The sequence below is a fragment of the Nilaparvata lugens genome, chromosome 13 (genome assembly GCF_014356525.2).
Source record: "Nilaparvata lugens isolate BPH chromosome 13, ASM1435652v1, whole genome shotgun sequence".
NCBI classification, from domain to species: Eukaryota; Metazoa; Arthropoda; class Insecta; order Hemiptera; family Delphacidae; genus Nilaparvata; species Nilaparvata lugens.
Window position 1 is genome coordinate 27,043,910 of NC_052516.1, and position 20,053 is coordinate 27,063,962.

Here is a 20,053-nt window from a genome sequence, read left to right on the forward strand (position 1 = left end):
TCATAAAAGAGGTATTGCAAAATTTATCAGTATTGCGGGTTGCCTATTCTTTTGTTGCACGGCGCTAACATTTACTCAGCAGAAAATTCTACCAAATTGATTTATGTGTCAATAGATCAATTCAAATTGATCTATGTGTTGATATCACCTGGGCTGCAAAAATTTATAAGAAATACTGTTGCATGTCGGGTTTGTTGTCTACAATATTATCAAAAGTTTTGATAACATTAAGTTTTCATTACTTTGGATGGTTGACTTCATAAAAGAGTCAATCTTCCACTTTTTCAAGTATGACATTTAAATGACAAAGAATTCATTCTTTCATAAATTGAGAGAATAATATTTGTATTTTATGTTGAGGATAGTAATATGATAAATTATTTTCCAAACAATGTTTTATTGTTTTGAAAATATTTATCACGAAAAAGACAACACAAATAAAATCCAAGCTTGTTTTAATTCAAATTTTTGTGACTTGATTGAAAAGGCATCTAGGAAAAAAATGCCCACAGTACTGTCGATTTTATTTACAGTAAATGTGCCAATATTCTAATACAATCTTTCATCTTAATAGTATATTAACAAACGTTACACTATATTTTATCCTGTAGTATTTACACTAACTATAACGGATTCCCAACATTTGTATATAAAATATAATACAAGTATTTGTAGAATGATCAGCATAAATTATTGCAAGATACATGAGTCTTATATATTTTACGATGTTTTTGGTATTTACATTTTACAATACATTTGAGGTGCTATGCGACAGAATCCATATTCACAAAATATGTTACTTCAACGAATAAGATAGATAATGTTGAGTTTTGTGACTATAAGAGAAAGGTCATTTTGAAACAACTTACTGTATAATTTATGCACAATATATGTGGATTCTATTGAACAATATATTTTTCAAAAAGGTTGTTTTATAATATATGAACAGTAGGCTACACATTTCAAAGTAAATTCAGTACACAGTCCACATCTGAAACTAAATTTTTATCTAGATTAACATGGACGAAAGTTTTTAGAAAGAACTATGAATGTGTACAACAAGATAAATATGTTTATATGTTTTAGAACCTTTTTTTATTTAGAACATGATTACTTTTGCACAACACCTCGTTACTGTACAATAATCTTCCACTTTTTCCCCAAACTGGTTGATTGTAATTAATTTATTATATTAGTTACATTTTTCATAGGTACTTTGAAAAATGTTGGTGCCAATTGAATAATCTTCAGATTTCTAAATGAATAGATAGCGATTATTTGTTTTCCTGGGGATATTTTAGAAAGTACCCAACATATAATTATTATTGGACTAAGCAATGTAATGTTCTAGGTGTGGAATGCACTAACAACTGATTGCTACAAATTTTATAAAGTATTGTAAACTCTATTGAGATTTAATATTAATGCCTAACTGAAAGACTATAGTGAGAGTCTAGAAGCCGATCGCATAATAGCCGGTTAAATTTTAATCGTGATTAATTCCACGAGAACCAATCAGATAAGCCGTCTTATCAAAAAGGAATTCTCTGATTGGTTACCGTAAAATTAATCACGGTTAAAATTTAACCGGCTTTAGTGCAACCGGGTCAACGTATGTAACACATGTTAAAGAAGTAATCTTTTTTCCTATTTTTTAGTTTTTAAAACTTAAAAACTAAAAGATAATGAAGATACTTCATAGCTTAACATTGAAAACAAATAATAATTTCAAAATTAAATTTCCAACAAAAAAAGGCAACCCAAAAACGGTTTCCATTGAACAAGCCCATTTAAACCCCAAGAACCATTGTGCCCTGGATATACTATCTTTTCAAAAATATTCCCAAACTGATACAAAATAAAAAAATGTACTTTGAAAGTATACTTTTAGAAATAAACTATAGAAACCATATCTGAAAATACTTAAAATAAATAATTAGGGAAACTTTTAGAAGTGTACTATTATGAAGTATTATAGTAAGAATAATCAATGGCCAAAACACTGTCTTTTGTAAATTTGAATAAAAAATAAAATTTATTTTCTATGTACTCTATTTACATGGAAGTTGGCTCACATAATCATTAACATAGAATGAACAATCTAAATTATATAGATAAACATAGATTGTTTAATCTATGTCATTAGCCTCAAATATTACAAATTGATGGTAATTTGTCAAGTCCAACACTTTCTTAATAATTTCCTCATATTAAATGGCAACACTGTAAAAGATCATATGTGAATATTGTCCTCAACACATGTCCAACATTTTGATTACTTAGCACACACAGTTCTTCAAGTATACGTTACAGTATACTAATTTATTGTAACCAATATACTACTGCTATTAGTAACTTGGGAAGTCCGTATTAATGTTTGTCACTCGAAAATACTTCAAATAAATTCAACAAACAATAGTTATTTTTAAAGGAAAACGTCTAATAACACCACAGAAGAAATAAAGTCAAAAAATCTGAGATCTTGTCTTTGCAGAAAAATAAATATGACACAGCACTTTTTCGGTTTATAAATGCTCGTATCCAATGTCCAGTCTGATAATATTTTCAAATAAATCATGTCAATAGTAATTGTTTTAGCGAAAATGAAGAAAAATTATGAATTTGAACCGCTTCACGATCCAATGCTACTTCCTTGATCTAAAATAATTCAAAGTAATTACCATTAGCTGATGATGGCCAAATGAGTCGTAGACTTGTGCGTGGGTAATGAAAGGGGGAGGGATGATGGAGGGATACCTACAGTTTTAGGTAGCTTCCGAACCACAGGGAAGTGAAGTTGCGGCTCATGAATGTCTATTAGCGGAGCTGACATCAAGCAGACACCGTTCCAACGGGGGAACCGATTGCACGTAGCTTATCTCAATTTTTGAGATAATAGCCTACGGTCTAGCCTAAACATCTCCATTTTCATATTCAGTTCAATTTTTTAAGTAGAAAATACCGATAAATTTTCCCGGGAATATTTTGCATTAATTAAATAATTTTACATTTTTATCTTATGAATAGAAATATAATTTGGTAAGTGATAAATACAGAATGAACAAAACGTTACTACCCGTCTTAAAGCTTAGGTTACAGAACCTCATGGGTCACTAACGCTTGGGCCTTCACTATATTAGATGATATTGATTCATAAGTGCATATTGGTGCTCTAATCTTAGGGTTGGAGTTATAAACGATACTTTCTTAGGAATTTCTAGGCCAAGCACGATTGAGCGTAAGATCAAGGAAATAGCATTGCATTAAAAAAAACTACCAGACCCTAAACAACTCAATCTCCAGTAAACTTTCAGATGCTTTTGTATGTAAATTTCACATCATACAAATTTTAATAATCAATTTTCTGGAAAGAACTAAGTCAAAATTTCACTTTAACCCCCCAAGTTTTGGACGAAACTATTCAACAATACATCACATCAACACATCAATTCCCCTCAAAAATTTCACCAGGTCGTTTCACGCTGCATAGAAGAAGACTAAAGGCCGTATTTATAAACGATTCCTAAAAACTATTTCTGCCAAGCACGATTTAGTTTCCTATCAATATAATTTGGTAGAGTGAGGTCCACGTTATAATGGCAGTGGATAAAGATAGAAGAATAGCGATGTCGATTCTCTGCATTACTTAATTATATTTCTACACTGTCAAAAACATACTTGGCATCGTTGTGGACCTGGAAAAGGATAGTACCACCGGCTTTGTCGAATGATAGACAAGGATAGCAAAACCAAAGTTGATCAAATACTGTCATTATAACGTAGACCTCACTATAGGAAAGTATAATTTATTAGTCAGTTCAACGATTCTGACTACTAGAATCATTTGTGTTTCGCTATTCAAATATATATATAAGTACGGCCCTATATCACCGTAGCATGGTGATATAGATCAACCACAAATAATAATTTACGTTCAATTTCACGATGAGCCCCAAAACGATAATTCACGTTAAATTTCACTATCAAACAATAATTCACGTTCAATTTCGAAGCCTTATCACTTGGGGACGAAGCTTTATCACTTTAGAAGATCACACATGCCTTACAGCCTGTTCGGTGGACTGAAGTTTTTCTCGCAATTTTCGACATGATGCGCTGAACAGTTGTAGAGTTATCAGTTAAATTGGAACTTGAACTGGAAGGGACTGCCGTGGAACTGATGGAACTGCTGGAACGGATTGAAATCGCCGTGCATTTCTGGAGATTCCGGATCTAGTGGATCGTCGCCCATGTCGAATTTTTTCCTCTTTTCTGTAGAAAAGGAGTAAAATCATCAAATTTCGAAAAATCAGTAAGAAATTATTAGAGAATCAGCAATTTGAATAAATCCATTAAATTAATGATTCTTTTCGCAAAAAGTAACACAAAATGACGTATAGTGTCTTATATCGTATTGTGTATTCTCTTCAAAAAGTGCATGTACACTAGCATGTATCCATTCTTCGTAACATAATTTTTTGAATGGATACAGTAGGATAGCTGTTTTAGATTATCAAGATTAGAAACAGAAAATGGTAGGAACTAGAAGTGCCGGTTGCAAAAAACCGTTTAAATTTTAATTGTAATCAATTTTATGAGAACCAATCAGAGAAGCTTTCTTTTCAGAAAAGTCTTCTGACTGGTTCTCGTGATATTAATCAGGCTAAAAATGTAACTGTCTTTCGTGCAACCGGACCCAAGAATGTAGACAAACTCACTTAATGCACCACAACACAAAGCCTTTTTTACCAATAGACCTTATTGTAGACTTTTTATAGGCTTAATAGACCTACTTGGGACTAGAGATAGGCATCATGTCAACTTTTTTCTCTTGGTTCTCTTGGTAATAATATTTGGGATTAAATGAATTTATTTCATTTCTTCCTATATTTACTTTATAGATAATTATAGGCCTAGTTGCACAAGTCTATCAAATTTTGAGGGTGATCAAATGCCACGAGAACCAATCAGAGAAGCATTCTCTAATTAGTTCTCGTGGAGTTCTATCCCGTTAATTTTGAAATTCAACAGACTTTTGTGCAACCGGGCTATTATAATATTATACTAATGTATTTATAGATATCACTGTTGAAATTTAACGGACGTTTGTGCAACCAGGCCATTGTAGTATATTACACTAATTTATTTATAGATATTATGAATGAATTTAATATATGTGTATATTTGATGGAGAAACTGAAAATAGATACCTTCGTCTGTTAAGACCTCTTTGGCAGCGGCAATGTCAATAAACATTTTTTCGGCTTTTTTCTTTTCATCGCCCTCCTGGAAATTGTCCGGGTGCCACGTTTGAGCTGCTTTTCTGAAAAAGAAGCACAAAAAATATAAATAATAACTTGATAAATGAATAGAGAGGCTACGCAATACTTCGACTACAATGTAGTATCAGATTGTAGAAATATTTATAGAAATAGATTGTAATTAAATATTTCCTAATCTTTCCTAGAATATTGGTGTTTTTAGTCATTTATAGCATCGAAATTCAAAATTGCAGTGCATGAAGTTTCAGTGAAAAGTGAAATCGTAAAAGAAATAATATTTACATAACCTACATTTCATCAAATTTTAGTTCTATTGGCCAAAAAACTCTATTTGTATGAAGGATCCAAGAATATGTGTAAAAATTCTATTTGAAGGTGATTGGTCGATCAAGCTCTCGATCGTTAACGTCCAGCAAACACGTGCCAAAACCTGAATCCCAACTAAGAACTCTCTGTGCTCTTAAAAAAGTTGAATACAATATTCACTTTCTCTTTTTGGATTTTATAATGACACTCATGACATAACATGCTATACATTAAAAGAAAATATGAAAAGTCACACCACTACTATCTAGATTTACAGTAAACTCACAGTTATACACACATAGATTTTTATAAAATATGAAAAGACAGTTACACCACTACCACCTAGATTTACAGTTACACAAACATCGATTTTTGGACGTAAAAGTTTTTGCCATCCTTATGAAATCTACCAGATTAAACGGAACCTGACAAACATAAACTGCTTGACATCATCTGTTTAATCTAATAGAATTTAGAAGGACGGCAAAGAATCGTACGTCCATAATTCGATGGGTGTGTAACTGGTTTAAGGGTACTGAATGATTTACTGATAGATACAATATTCTTCTCAATTATGAATGATTGGAAAAGGAATGGGCTTAAAGCCCAAACTGTTCCTTTCCCAAATTTGGATAGGAATTGTCCAAAAATAGGTTATGTTCATCACTTCATAAGTTTTAATTTAATTTTATTTTCAATTTTATAGTTTAATTTTAATGATTTTAATTTTATTTCCGTTGAACACAAACCTGTAAGCTTTGACGATTTCCTTTTTGGTGGCAGTCTTTTTCACGCCCAAAATTTTATAGTAGTCTCTCTTTTCAGTTTGTTTTCGCAGCTTCTGCGCCCTCACAATTCCCTCCTTCGCCCTCTTGAATGAGTCATTGATATCTAAGGCATCGTGGTAGTCTTTTATTGCTGCAAACCAAACGCATTATTTCAATAATTATGATAACATTTTAATTGAAAAATCACTCGAACAACGTTGATAACTGTAAACAATATATGATAAAATGTATTTTTGAGTACACAGAATTAAAAATAATTATAGAAAGGTAAACATAAGATCAAAGGATTTATTGGATTGATCGAGAAAAATAACATAATAACATTGAGAAAAATAACATCGAATAGAGTATTTTAATATGGCTAAATGAATTGTTTGATTATTATAGGAATAACTAAGGTAGCATCCTTTTTAAACTTTTTTACAAAAACAGTACTAGTTACACCACTCATGCCATTTTCAAGTGTCAAAAATGGATGAATTTTGTTGAATTAGTAGTGTTTATGTAAAAAGTTTATAAAAGGTACTAGTTATTTCTATAATCATCAATTATACGATCGCTCTAATTCATAAGTTTCCTGCTTATGCAGCTTAATTCATAAGCTTAACTGGAGGAATAACTGTTTATTATTATTATTAATATTATCATGATTACTGATTAATTATTATATTTGTAGCAGACTTTAAGCCTCATCTTTCCTAAAGGTGCCTCAAAAACCTCTAAGATTCAGTTTTCTGTAAATTTTGTCAAATTCAACCATCGGACAGAAAAAGTATTATTGTTGACTCTTGTTACTAAATAAAATCTCAATGATGTTGAACCCTGATTCAAAGGAGTATTCCCTATCATTATTCTCATTCATAATGAATTCTCTATTAAAGTTATTATCATTCATAGATGAGTAGTAGAGTCAATTGAAGAGTAGATACAGCAATATTTTTTATTTAAAATGTATGATGGTGGCTGACCTTCGTCGTACATGTCGTTCTTGATGTAGGCTTCGGCGCGGTCGCAGAGAACGGCCGGCTCCTTGTTGATGGCGAGGGCCTCGCCACAGGCCTTCACACTTTTGCCGGCCTCGTTGTTGTGCAGGTGGCACTGGCAAAGCTGGACCAACGCCGCGTATCTGATCATTGCCACGTCCGGCTCGTTCTTCAACACCTGGCACACAACAATCACATATCATTGCCAACAACACATCATTAAACAACTGAGGCAAGAACCTGACAACGAAAAAACAACAAATTCCAACATCATATTATCTCAAATCATTGCCAAGAACACACAGTATTTACAGAACGGGTACCGTAGCTTTGCCTCGGTGACTTTGAAACGGCATATAGGCATGGTATGGTTCGCAGAGTAAAAACATTCACAAAAACCATCAGGCTTCAGAGACCCTAGATCCCTAGATAGAGGAAGCTCCCTACACACAAAGATGTCAGCTGATAGGCTGTGTTGTGCTAACTCAAAAAAGCACCTTGTTTTCGGATGCAACACGTTGCTTTTGAGAAGATACAAAAGTGCATCTGTTGCTTATGGAAAGATACATTAAAGCTACTTATGTATCTTTTCGAATGCAACACGTTGCTTTTGAGAAGATACAAAAGAGCATCTGTTGCTTATGGAAAGATACTTCTTCAAAAATGTTGGATGTTTTGAACGGGTAGTATTGTAGTCTAGTGCACGGTATTTAGATGAAAACGGTAGGGGCCACGTAATGTGTGCGCAGTGGCCAGCCAGCTAGATTGCGTCATCGCCACCAAACAAGGTTTTTAACACCTATTGTCAATTGAAACTTATTGTTGTTAAAAACAGTTGATTGGACATAAAATGACGTCAGCTACACCTGAAATTTAGCACAAACATGCGCGTGACACCTACCGTCTTCTTCTATATACCGTGGTCTAGTGACCCTCCGCCGATAGGTAAAGCCACAGGTCCCGGACTGTAGATATCGATATATAGGTCTCCCGATAAACCGCAACATCTCAAATAGAATCATTACCAAGGACACATCATACAAGAGCAGTCTTACAAGATATCGTAATATAAAAAATCGGATGTTTAGCAGAAAAAAGTATTTTAATTTATTATGCCAAGTTTATTTATAGAGCGGAGCGGCCTTACTCCTCTCAGTATTTTTAGTTGTTTTATTATGAGTAGTACACCCCAATCGGGCTTATGCCTAGGGTTGTCCACTTTTATTTCACATTTTTATATCTTTCTTTTTTATTCTGTATTATGTTTGTTTGTGAAATAAATGAATTGATTGATTGATTGTTAGGTATTAACTATAATTATTTGAATACAACAGATAATTTTTGTTGTTCTCAACTTCTATAATACAGTGTAACTGAAAGGGAGGGCTTCTTCTCTTCTACAATATTTACTTAAATTCTACCGCTTTCAAATCTCTTGAATCCTTGATTGGTTAGGAGCTTACATCGTGGATTTGTTCATTCAAATGCACAGGTTCTAATAGATTGCTAGCATTTCAATTTGGGCCTCAGTCTTTCTATGAAACTAGATTTTGAGTTGAATAAGAAAAACAACAGGAGTTTGGCACTCACGATAAGGAAAAATATTTAACTTGTGACATTCACAATTTATACAGCACAAGACACACTACTCAATAATTCACACAGAACTAAAACCATCTTTTATATATGATACTTATAATCAAAGACCTTAAAGATGCATAGACTCACATGCAGCGCTAGTGTCGTACTTGGAATTGAAATCGGCCATTGAGGGGGCAACCAATAAGATTATTACATACCAATGCCATTGTAATCTATAATATTAAAAAATATATAGATATAATATCTCGTGCTAAAATACCCCAATGGCGGCCTTCAATTTCAAGTAAGAGCTATCATTGGGAAGGCATAGGCATGTGGGTCTATATATCTTTAAGGTCATTGCTTATAATTTCACTACGAAATTAACAAATAATTTCCATATGCATCTTTCAAAATATCAAACTGAACTGTATTATTTTATAGATTAAATAATTTGAAATTATTCTCATGAGTCTCAAATCATGTCATTACTAAGGAAAAATAATGCATTAATACCTCTTACAGACAAGCAAATTTAACTGGTGAGGTAGGGTCTGCCCAATGGAGATCGTTTCCTTCATTCATATGAACTTCCTATGTTTTCCTATTATTTTCTCAAAAAGGACAAAGGAGTGAGTCAAATTCGTTGGCCAACAAACTTGATCTATAGAATGGTTTAAAGAATATGTGTTATGAGTTCATTGATCTCCAGTGTTCTCCAGTTTTCGTAAAACATAGGAAAGGGAATTACAAATTGAAACATTTACCTTATTTGCTGAATCGACACAATCAGAATATTCCTTGTTTTCTAAGGCAGTCTGGCAGTCGGTGAGGAATTTTTCAATTTTCTTCACTTTCTTATAATGTGGAAAACAGTCGCTGTGTTCTGGGTCTAGTTTAAGGCACTCTCGGACTTCTCTGAAATATAAATAGTATAACAAATTAATTTTTGAATAGAATATCTTCAACTTGATTATGTATTCCTGTGAATGAATAAATTAATTAAAGAATATTACATATTTTAACAAAAAGAACTACACTAAGACAGTAGAATATGAACATACATTGATTTGTACAATGCTAGGAGTAGATGAATGTAATTTCTAGTGAACTGGCTCACATCTATAGTAAGATTTCATAGGAGAGCATTGTTGTCACCTATGATTTTCTACCGCCTTCTATAGTATGTATTTGTTATTCAAGCTCCGATCCAATTTCAAAAGTTGATTCTAAATATTAAAACTACTTACTTACTTTTACTACTTACTTACTTTTACTACTTGCTACTATTTGGTTACGCACCTCAACGAGTCCTGATACTCTCCCAGCTGATAGTGCAGCATGGAAAGTTTATAATATCCGGCAGTGTTGTCGGGTTGGAGTTTGGTGGTGGACTTGAGGTCCCAAATGGCGGCCATCGTGTTTCCCGACGACAGATGGCAGTGTGAGCGCAACTCTCGAAGCTGCGACGACCATGGACATGACTAGAGAACAAACACAACATTCATTTATGTAAAACTAAATCAATTTCTTCCAATCAAACATATTATTTCAACGTTAAAAAAGTTGCACATTTGTCTCTATAGTGAAGTCCACGTTATAATGGCAGTGGATAAAGATAGAACACCAGTGTTGCCTGCGCTCTGCCTTAATTATATTTATACATTGTCAAAACCAGATTTGGCATCTTTGCTGAGCTAGAAAAGGATAGTACTATCTGCTTTGTCGAATGATAGACAAGGATAGCAGCATCAAAGTTAATCAAATACTGTCATTATAACGTGGACTTCACTATAGAAGCACGAAACGATTTTTTCCTTTCAAATTTAATGATAGAAGAGTTGTGATTCGTGTATCTAGAGACTAACACACATTATATCAAAGTTGAAAAAGTTTCACTTACGTCTCTAGATGCACAAAACAAATTTTTTATTTCAATTTAATGATACAATAATTGTGAATTATGTATCTGGAGACTAAAAGTGGAACTTTATTCTCAGTTGGAAAAAATTATTGTCACATCTTGGGTTGGAAACAGTTTTGTGATGTAGAAAAGACTTGAACCCGCAAAGCAAACAACATTTTTCGTCCAACTGCATTAATGAATTCTACAATATGAGATTAATACATTGACTCAAATAAAAAACTTTTTCCCCTTTTGGACTGTAACTCTCATCTTGGCTCGGGAGCAATTTTTTGTTGTAGAAAAAAGTATTTAATCTCATGAAGCAAACAACATTATTATGTTTCCTCAACCTACATCAATGAATTCTACAATATTGTAATACTTGTGAGTGTTATTTATTTAGTAGATGGAGCAAACAAACAATGCAATTATGAAGAAAATTACTAGTAGGTACCCTTTTGTTACATTTTTATGACAAGGCATAAGTGCTCGAAACTAGTCGTGTTATTGACCGAACGTAGTGAGGTCTATGTTTCAACTCGATTTGCTTTTGTCTGTCTGTATGTAACGCGATTACGGCCAAATGCGTTGATAGAATTCGATGAGATTTGGCAGAAATATTCCTTTTTCAACTGCGCGTCGATGTATACACAAGGTTTTTTGAAATTTTACATTTTAAGGATAATATGAAAAGAAAAGGAATTCCTCCATACTCTGATATCACTATATAATAATATATAATCTACTTTGATGATAGGATCAATCAGACTATAGAATTATTCATAATCAATCAGCTGACAAGTGGATTATTCATTGCACGCATTACACAGATGTCTGGCCGTGTCTATTTCTATAGGGTTGGGTTTCAATATTTTTTATTGATATTCTCACATTTAAAAACCCAAATATAATAGCTGATTGAAAATAAAAAAAATATTAAATGAACTGAATAATGCCGGAGAAATTATAATATTCTTGATTGAAAAATATTAATTTAAAAATAGTTGAGAAATATTTTTATCAGATGGGAAGATTATCACGAAACTGGATAAATCATCATACGTGGTACAAATTGATACAAATTCAAACGTGAACTGAATTTAGTGACATATTATGGGAGTTTTTGATCTTGGAGAAAACAAAAAACAGTTTTTAAGATTAAATTATGATTCAACTGTGAATTGTGAATCAACTAGAACAGGTGAAATCAGATACTTGTGGATGAGAAAACTGCGTGAGATCTACTGTTCACAGAGCTACTAGTATATTAAAATATAACAAAAGGGTACTGATAATTTTCTATAATTAAACATTCAAGTAGACTTTTTAAAATACTTCATTAAACAATGCAATATTTAGAAAATATAATTATTTAGAAGTTTTATTTTGCTGAGGGTGATGTCCACATGAGCTTTAGACTTGTGGCCTCATTAATTATATTCAGAGGAGTTGGCTCAAGCGGTCACCTTTCCAAATGGAGTTTCAGTTATAAGAATTATTGAATATTTAGAATACAATGACATGAAGCGGTTTCGTCATATTCAAGTTAATTACATTTTATTGTAAAGTACGGTGTTGTTGTAATATTGTAGTCAAATTCACGTTACCATTTTGAAACACATGCTGCATGAACCGCTTCACCAATTTGTCAGAGTTTTTTGTTTCCGTGCCTATCGCTGATTTATCTATCATGCTATCTACATAATCACAATTTTAATTACAAGCGAGTGACATCCACTCAAGGTTTTATTTTGTTGTTAGTGCGGAAGGACAATTTTTGCATTATTGGAACATTGTGGAATCAAATTTATTTGAATCATGGACAATTGGACATCAAAAAAAATGGATTACCTTTTAATCCAATAGATATGTACAATGAGTATACAAATGAGCTGATTGTAAAGCACGATGAAGTTGTATGAGAGGAAAAATGTAGAAAAATCGAAATAGTGTAGAATACTATGGAAGACTCACCTCAATTATTGGATTCAATACTTCAATGGCGTCCCCGAAACTTCCTCCTTTCATTAAAAATTGAGCATTATCATAATCATTTTGCAATTGATCGGCCATCCTAAACCCATTGTGAGCTTCTTCATTATCTTGAAGTTTCAACTGGAAAAATCATTAGAGAAAACCTTGTAAAAATTAACAGAATACAATAACATCATTCAAATATGAATGAATTAGCATAAAATGAAGATATTTATTTTAACAATTACAATATTATTACAGTAGTAATCTATTTTTAGCTGTTGTTGTCTTGCTTTCTGTCCATTGGTATATTGACATGTTCTTGTTCTTTCAATTCTTTTTTTTTCTTGTTCTAATTTTTCTTTTTAATTTACACTCATCAACATAGTCGTCGTTGTCATCATGATGATGATGATCATCATCATCGTTATCGTCATTATCATCATCATCATACTTCCCGTTCTCATCTTTAATTGTTGATTTAAGATATTGACATCATGATCTTGTTTTTTTTCTTACTAATTTATACTTATCATCATCATCATCATCATCATCATCATGTTCCTCTTTTTTATTTTCAATTTCAGTTTAAAAAATATTGTGGTTTCTATCTTTCTTTAATTTCGTAAATTTTCTATATTAGATTAGACTTTACTATAGTATGTTATACTATTATTATATTAGAATTGTAATTTTTGGTTGTGTCAAGAGGGCTATTATGGGAAGTACTTCTTCCTGGTGCCCTCATATTGTAATGTGAATAAATAAATATTTATTTTCAAAATATAAAATGGTTGAGACAAAGCAACTTTCGATAATGCAAACAATCAATATGAAAACGATGTATGTAAAATTCTATGAGGAGTGTATTCTATTCCAAATTTTAAAATTATGTAGCTTGAGACATGAAATTGAAATGAAATTTCCATTTCCATTTTAGGGAATACCTATTTTGAATATTTACTACACAGTGTGACAAATATTTGTACAACAGATCAGTAGAGAGAACAAAATTATGATTGATGACAGAAGATTCTTGAAATATAAATTTTCAAAACTTACAACATTTTCGAATTCCTGCTTTGCTTCATTGAGCTGACCTTGCTTCAATAATGTATTGGCTCTTTGTAACCTTGCCTGAAAAATAAATCATAAAATAATCTTTGAATTCAGTTTGAATTAAATAGATTGAAATTTAAAAATTAATTATAGAAATTTTCTTATAAAATAATACATTAATTTAATAATAATAGATTGATAAGTAATTACTTGAACAATTAACTCAATTTTAGGATCCACTGGACCGAGCTTGGAGTATGCCTATATTTTTATACTAGGTATTTATTTGTACATCTTGAAGAAGAAACCAGCATCAACTGTTGTACATTAAAATTAGTTCGTTGGTATATGTTTACAAACAGAAGATATAAGCAGTATGACGCGCGACGTAAGGCCAATACTATTTCTTCCATTGAAAAATGGAACTTTTTCAAAAATGTCAATAATTTTCTGAAAATTAGTAATTGTACTTACAGCTGTGAAGTCAGGTTTCAGTTCCAGAACTCTGTTCAGATCCGATATTGCTAGTCTGGCTTTTCCTAATGCTAAATAGATAGTTCCTCGCTTGAAATATGTTAAGTAGTTGTTTGGATCTCCTTCTGCAACATTAATCATACAACATTTGAATTGTTTTGTTGTTTGTGAATATAGGCGAGGAAAAAGCTCTTATTTCATATTATATATTTTATAGCTGAAAGGCCTATATTCCATACATTCAAACCTCTTCAAGACTAACCACCAAGAGACGAAGACTGGCAAGTTTTTAAAACTAGTAGTTGTACACTTTGGAAGCTTGTTAACGCATTCAATATTCAGTTCTTTATATTATATTGAACGATTTCAACACATTTAAATAGAAATTTGGTTGAATTGTGAATACAAAATTTTGATTTTGATCATGTCAAAAATATAATTTGTAATAGGCCTACACAATATTGCCTAAAAAAGTTGAAGCTTTACTTTTACTTTTTTCACTTCTTCCGTCGTCCGATATTAACAACATTTAATTATATAGCTTATTCAATAATATCTAATAGAGTAATCATAGTTATTAAATAGTTGAATAATATGTTTGCATCATTGAAATAATCATACTTACTAAATAATCATCAATTAGTTTGATAATATTTTAGCTTTGATAGTAGTACCTAAGTCTTTGATGTAAAAGCAACTAAAACCTATAAAATTTGTTGAACGAGTAATAGGCAATGTTTTATGTTAATATTAAATCTATTTATTCTGTAATGTAATTATTTGGGATTCAGATAGTCGGTTAATACTAGGGATAATACCTAAGACGTCATACATCCAAGTATGACTCAGTATGATGAGCTGCAAGAAAAATTTTTTCTGACGTGTCAAATTATGTGCTGTTATTGCGGTTTTATGTGACAAATTGGAATTACACTAATGAGTCTGGAATTCTTCTCCATTTTTCAAGGAAGACGTCAGGTAATCTCAGTAATTGCTTGTACATAGATTGCATACTATTTAGTTGAAATTTTCAAGTATTCATCTGAGTGTGCTCTACCATATACATATTTGTTGGTAAAAGAATTGATTATGATAACACTTACCCACAGCTGCATGATAATGTGACAAGGCATCTTGTAATCTACCCTTAGCTAAAAGATCTCTTCCTAATTCAAGGTGATTTTCAATTTCTGCTTTTGAAAGAGACCCGTCACTACCTAGAACATAAATTAAGCATTAAAATTACAAGATTTAAATATTTTTCTACAGAAAAAATTAGCATAAATGGAGAAAGTCAACTTTTTGACGACAAATCAATCAAAGACCAAGCGCATCCAATTTTACTTTACATGCTCATTTTTGTCACGTTCTAGTCATAATACTACGTTTATGATTATTAAGCTTTGTGGATTAATAAGTTTTTAACTTTGGGTTTAATGGTTGCAATGATTGATTGAGGATGATGGAGATGTGCCATATTAAACTTGATTTACATTCATGTATAATAGCCGGTGCAATTTAGTATGCACTCTACGTGGACTTTTATCATTTCTGCATTGGAAAATAAATGAATAATACCTTTGTTTAGTCATAAAAGTTAAACAGAATCAGTTAAAAGTCAAACGGTTCTGTGAACCTTTCATAGGTTACGAATACATTTTGTTTCTTTGAAACAAAATAACAATGATTTTAGCAAAACAAAAATAAAATTTTTATAATATAAATTATTAGCCTTTACTTTAACTTATGCAGGGGGCACTTTAGGGGGCACTTTGCAGGGGCATATAATAGGTTGTCAATTTGCACTAAATTATTAAGAAATTTTTTTGAATATTAATTCCGAAAATTTAGGTTATGTTACCTTGCAGCACGACATCGAATGAAATAAGAAACATCCATGTCGAATAAATTTTCCAATTTGATGCCTGGAAATATTCCATAACTAAATTTTATAAGGAAAGACTAGATCACACAGGTTTATGTTAGAATTTTACAATAAACTAAGAAAACTAATTTTCCACTGATATCATACCGACTCCATACCGTTCGTGGTGTTCTCTGATTGGGTAATTTCGTCCATCTGTGTTTATCTCTGCATGAAGCGTCTGCCAACGTTGTAATGATTGCCATTTTTGGAAGAACTCATCAATTAATTCAATCAACTATTAAGTATAAAATTATTTTACCATAAGAAAACAATCAATTGAACTTTCAATATTTATCTTTTATTTTTGGAAATTTTGATGAGAGAAGTGAAATTTTATTGCAGACAACTGGAATAAACAGCTGACTCTAATGGCACATGACCTTCAAACAAAATACAGTCTGAAAACTCAGAAAAATAACATTGATTGAGGTTAAACATTTTAAAATGGCATCTAAAAATGTAATTAAATTTGCACCTAGAATTAAAGAAATCAGACTGCACTTATGTCAAACAGGAGCTGAAAGCCAAGGAGCAAGGTAACAATTATTTATTGATGTTGAATGTAATAATTCCTTTTATGGATGTGATAGGTCTACATCATTCATTTATCAACTCAAGGGTTCAAATTCTCATTTCTTATGTTATTAGAGTTGTGAAGAATTACTTTTTTGAGAATACAACGGAAAAAGTTATTAATTTATTTTTGACTAGAGGTTGTGCGTTTGATAGTTGCGTTAAACCATACAATTAGAGAAACTGTACTCCAATCTCCTATCAATGTTTTAAATAGTAAGTTATTGTTCTTGTGCACTATCAATAACTAACAAAACTCAACATATATAAATACAAATCAAATAAGTAATTACTGTATTCCTTCTTGGCATTGCGTAAAAATTTTCAACTTTAGAAATTGGGTTTATCTATATGATTAGACGAGACTATAGGTACTTGTCTAATCATAAATATGTTGGCTATCTTTTTATTGGTCTGTTTTGTCACTACCGGTACAGTAACTGTAACTATTAAGTTATATTACGCTATGTTATGCCGAGTCTACAGCTTGGTAACTCAATGAAGGCTACCGCTCTCAAACCCCCCATCCACACACTGGCGCTGCGCGCTGGTCGTCATTGGCCTTCATTGTTCCAACATATGGTTGCGGCATTAAAAGAACTGTACTGCAGTATTTTAAGACTTTTTTATAATTTTTCAGGGACTTTGTGTCAAAGTTCTACGTTCCGCTCAAGAAAGTGAACCCCACTCTTCCATTCCTGATCAGGGAATGTAGTGGAGTACAACCAAGGTTATGGGCAAGATATGGTAAGTTGAAAATTATTCACTCTCTCTGTTCAGTATTCTTTATGTTTTTTCTCTCTGCTCAGGAGAGCAAATTTTTATTGGATATAAAGGTATCAGGTGAGTGAGTACATATTTCATCACAAATGATTAGTCGTATAGAAAATTACTAGTACTCTTGTTATATTTTTATATAATATCCAATATCTCCATCAAAGACCAGGACATTCCTGGATAGATCGCGTCAGTCGGTATATTTCAGCATGAGAAATAAAAATCACTTGTCAAACAGACCTCACTTTACTTGATCATGATGGCAGTGTCACAGATCACAAGTATTTTCATTAAATAAGTCACTGATATTATATAAACTTATTTCAATTAGCCACTTAAACAAGGAGGACTTGAAGATGTTCACCGGACGCGCCCCCATCGGCTCTGGCAGGTGGTAAAAAAAATGGTACTAGTGGTTTTCTATAATTAAACGTTCAAGTAGCCCTATCAAAATACTTCATTATAATTATTATATTATTTGTTTTTATCAATCAAATCATTTGGTTTACCAATCAACAAGAATGGAAAAGTAAGATTCTAACACACTGAGAAAATATGTTGAGCAAAAAATTCATCATATTCAATATTATTTTAGAGAAGATATCCAATTTTGAAAAAGTATCTACACCTGAGTTGTGATTGGAAGATAAAAACCTCAATCAAAAATTTAATTATAGCAACAATTTCTTACCTTTTCACGATATAAATTGCTGGCACATAAATAATTTATTTGCGATATGAATCTATTATATAAATATATATTTATCTTGATTCAGTCACGAAAAAAGGTTGAAATTGCAGTGGCGTGAAAAGGGATGACTGTACCTTCTCTTTTTTTCTTACAATTCGTTATGCATTATCCTCAGACAATCAATCTGACCACTTCACTATTCGACCTATTTTGTTTTTTTAAGGCAAGAATCATAAGGGATTCCCACCAATAAGCCATACAAATATTATAATTGCATACTCACTCCAGAAAATTTTTTTCTGTTAAACTGTCATACCACCTTATTCTTTGTATCAATGCCTTTAAACGCATTTCTCTAAAGTTTGTAAGTTAATTTGTGTCTTTGAACATTTTGTTGATATTTTCATTTTTATGGAACCAACTTGTTATTCAATATCACACTTCTGTGATTATTATTTATATTTCCACTTTCAATGTGTATTTGATTCCTTCCTATGCTTGAATATTCAGTTCCTCTTGCCAATTCATTATTTTTATCTTTTCTCTAGCTACTTCACATTCTCTTTGCTTCTTATAACAATCTCATCTCTTTCACATGATCAAATGTATTGAAATTTATTATTAGGCCTACTACTCCTCTATTTATATTTTTCAATTTTTTCCAGAACAAGGCAAAGAGAGCAGCATCTCTATCAAAGGACTGGAAGCCGAGAATGTCTACAAAGAACTTGAAAAACTTGCAAAATAGAGATCTATTCATTATAGCTTACTTTAATTTGTACATAGAATAATGTGTTGAAAATAGTAATAAATCTCTTCAGTTACATTCATCAATTTCTATTTTCAATCCTCAAAGTCATAACACACCCAGCTACGTTTAGCTAGGAATACGTAGCCGTCCAGCCTTTTAAATGTTAATCCACGCTACGCAATCTGTCCCATTCACTCTAGTGTAGGGTAGCTTTAATATTAGGAGATAGAACGGCTACGTCTTTCGAAGCCGTGCATTCATAGCTACACGTAGCTGGGCGGGTGACGACCTTCAGCATAGCCACCTCTAATAGAGGTGGTTATGCCTTCAGTCTTCTCTATTCTAGAGTATATAAAAAGTCCATGGATTACAATATAAATTTTAGTTTTTTCATAAGAAGTACTATACATTTGAAAAAGGCTCCCACATAGTAGACATAAATTAGTATATTACGCAACAAGGCTAGGAAGTGAGTGTTTACCGAACAAGCATAATAGTTCCCAGATGAGGCTCACCGTGTCTGGAATTCCATGCGAGTACTGTAAACTCATTCCCGGGCATGTTGAGTACATATTATAATAGAACCAACTTTTAGAGTGAGAGTGCTGTTTTTCTCAGATGAGGAACTTTCAATGAAAATTTAAAATACTAATGCTAATTTGGTTGATATCTTTATTGAGAGTAGGTCTATCAAGGTACTAAGATAGATAAAGGTACTCTATCTGAGTACATTGGGCCTATACTTCATGAAGCTGTCAAGCTCTTCAAGGTCTCTTATTCATGAATGACAATTGAATTTTAGTGTAATTTGTACACTTATATTGAGGCAGACTGTATAAGGCGTTTTCAAACGAGTCGGCAGGGCAGGAAGCTCTCCGATTGGCTGATTATCAGCCGATTCTCGAACGCCAACCCAATCAACTGATAATCAACCAATAGGATAGCTTCCGCCTGCCTCCTCGTCTGAAAACGCCCAATATG

At 32.2% G+C, this 20,053-nt stretch overlaps 2 protein-coding genes across 2 annotated transcripts; one reads left to right on the forward strand and one right to left on the reverse strand.

The window, feature by feature from the left end:
• Positions 1 to 438: 438 nt before the first annotated feature.
• LOC111050386 (dnaJ homolog subfamily C member 3) lies at positions 439 to 16,432 on the reverse strand. The gene is made up of 11 exons (XM_039440203.1): positions 16,215 to 16,432; positions 15,457 to 15,570; positions 14,354 to 14,478; positions 13,883 to 13,957; positions 12,821 to 12,961; positions 10,243 to 10,424; positions 9,708 to 9,858; positions 7,345 to 7,537; positions 6,338 to 6,506; positions 5,211 to 5,323; positions 439 to 4,272 (listed from the first exon to the last, which is right to left on the reverse strand). The coding sequence occupies exons 1-11, from the start codon at positions 16,291 to 16,293 to the stop codon at positions 4,136 to 4,138; spliced, it is 1,479 nt and encodes a 492-aa protein (XP_039296137.1). The 5' UTR covers positions 16,294 to 16,432; the 3' UTR covers positions 439 to 4,135.
• Positions 16,433 to 16,435: 3 nt separating this feature from the next.
• On the forward strand, positions 16,436 to 19,147 carry LOC111050238 (NADH dehydrogenase [ubiquinone] 1 alpha subcomplex subunit 2). Its single transcript, XM_022336532.2, has 3 exons — positions 16,436 to 16,816; positions 17,494 to 17,600; positions 18,987 to 19,147. The coding sequence occupies exons 1-3, from the start codon at positions 16,725 to 16,727 to the stop codon at positions 19,067 to 19,069; spliced, it is 282 nt and encodes a 93-aa protein (XP_022192224.1). The 5' UTR covers positions 16,436 to 16,724; the 3' UTR covers positions 19,070 to 19,147.
• Positions 19,148 to 20,053: the final 906 nt, after the last annotated feature.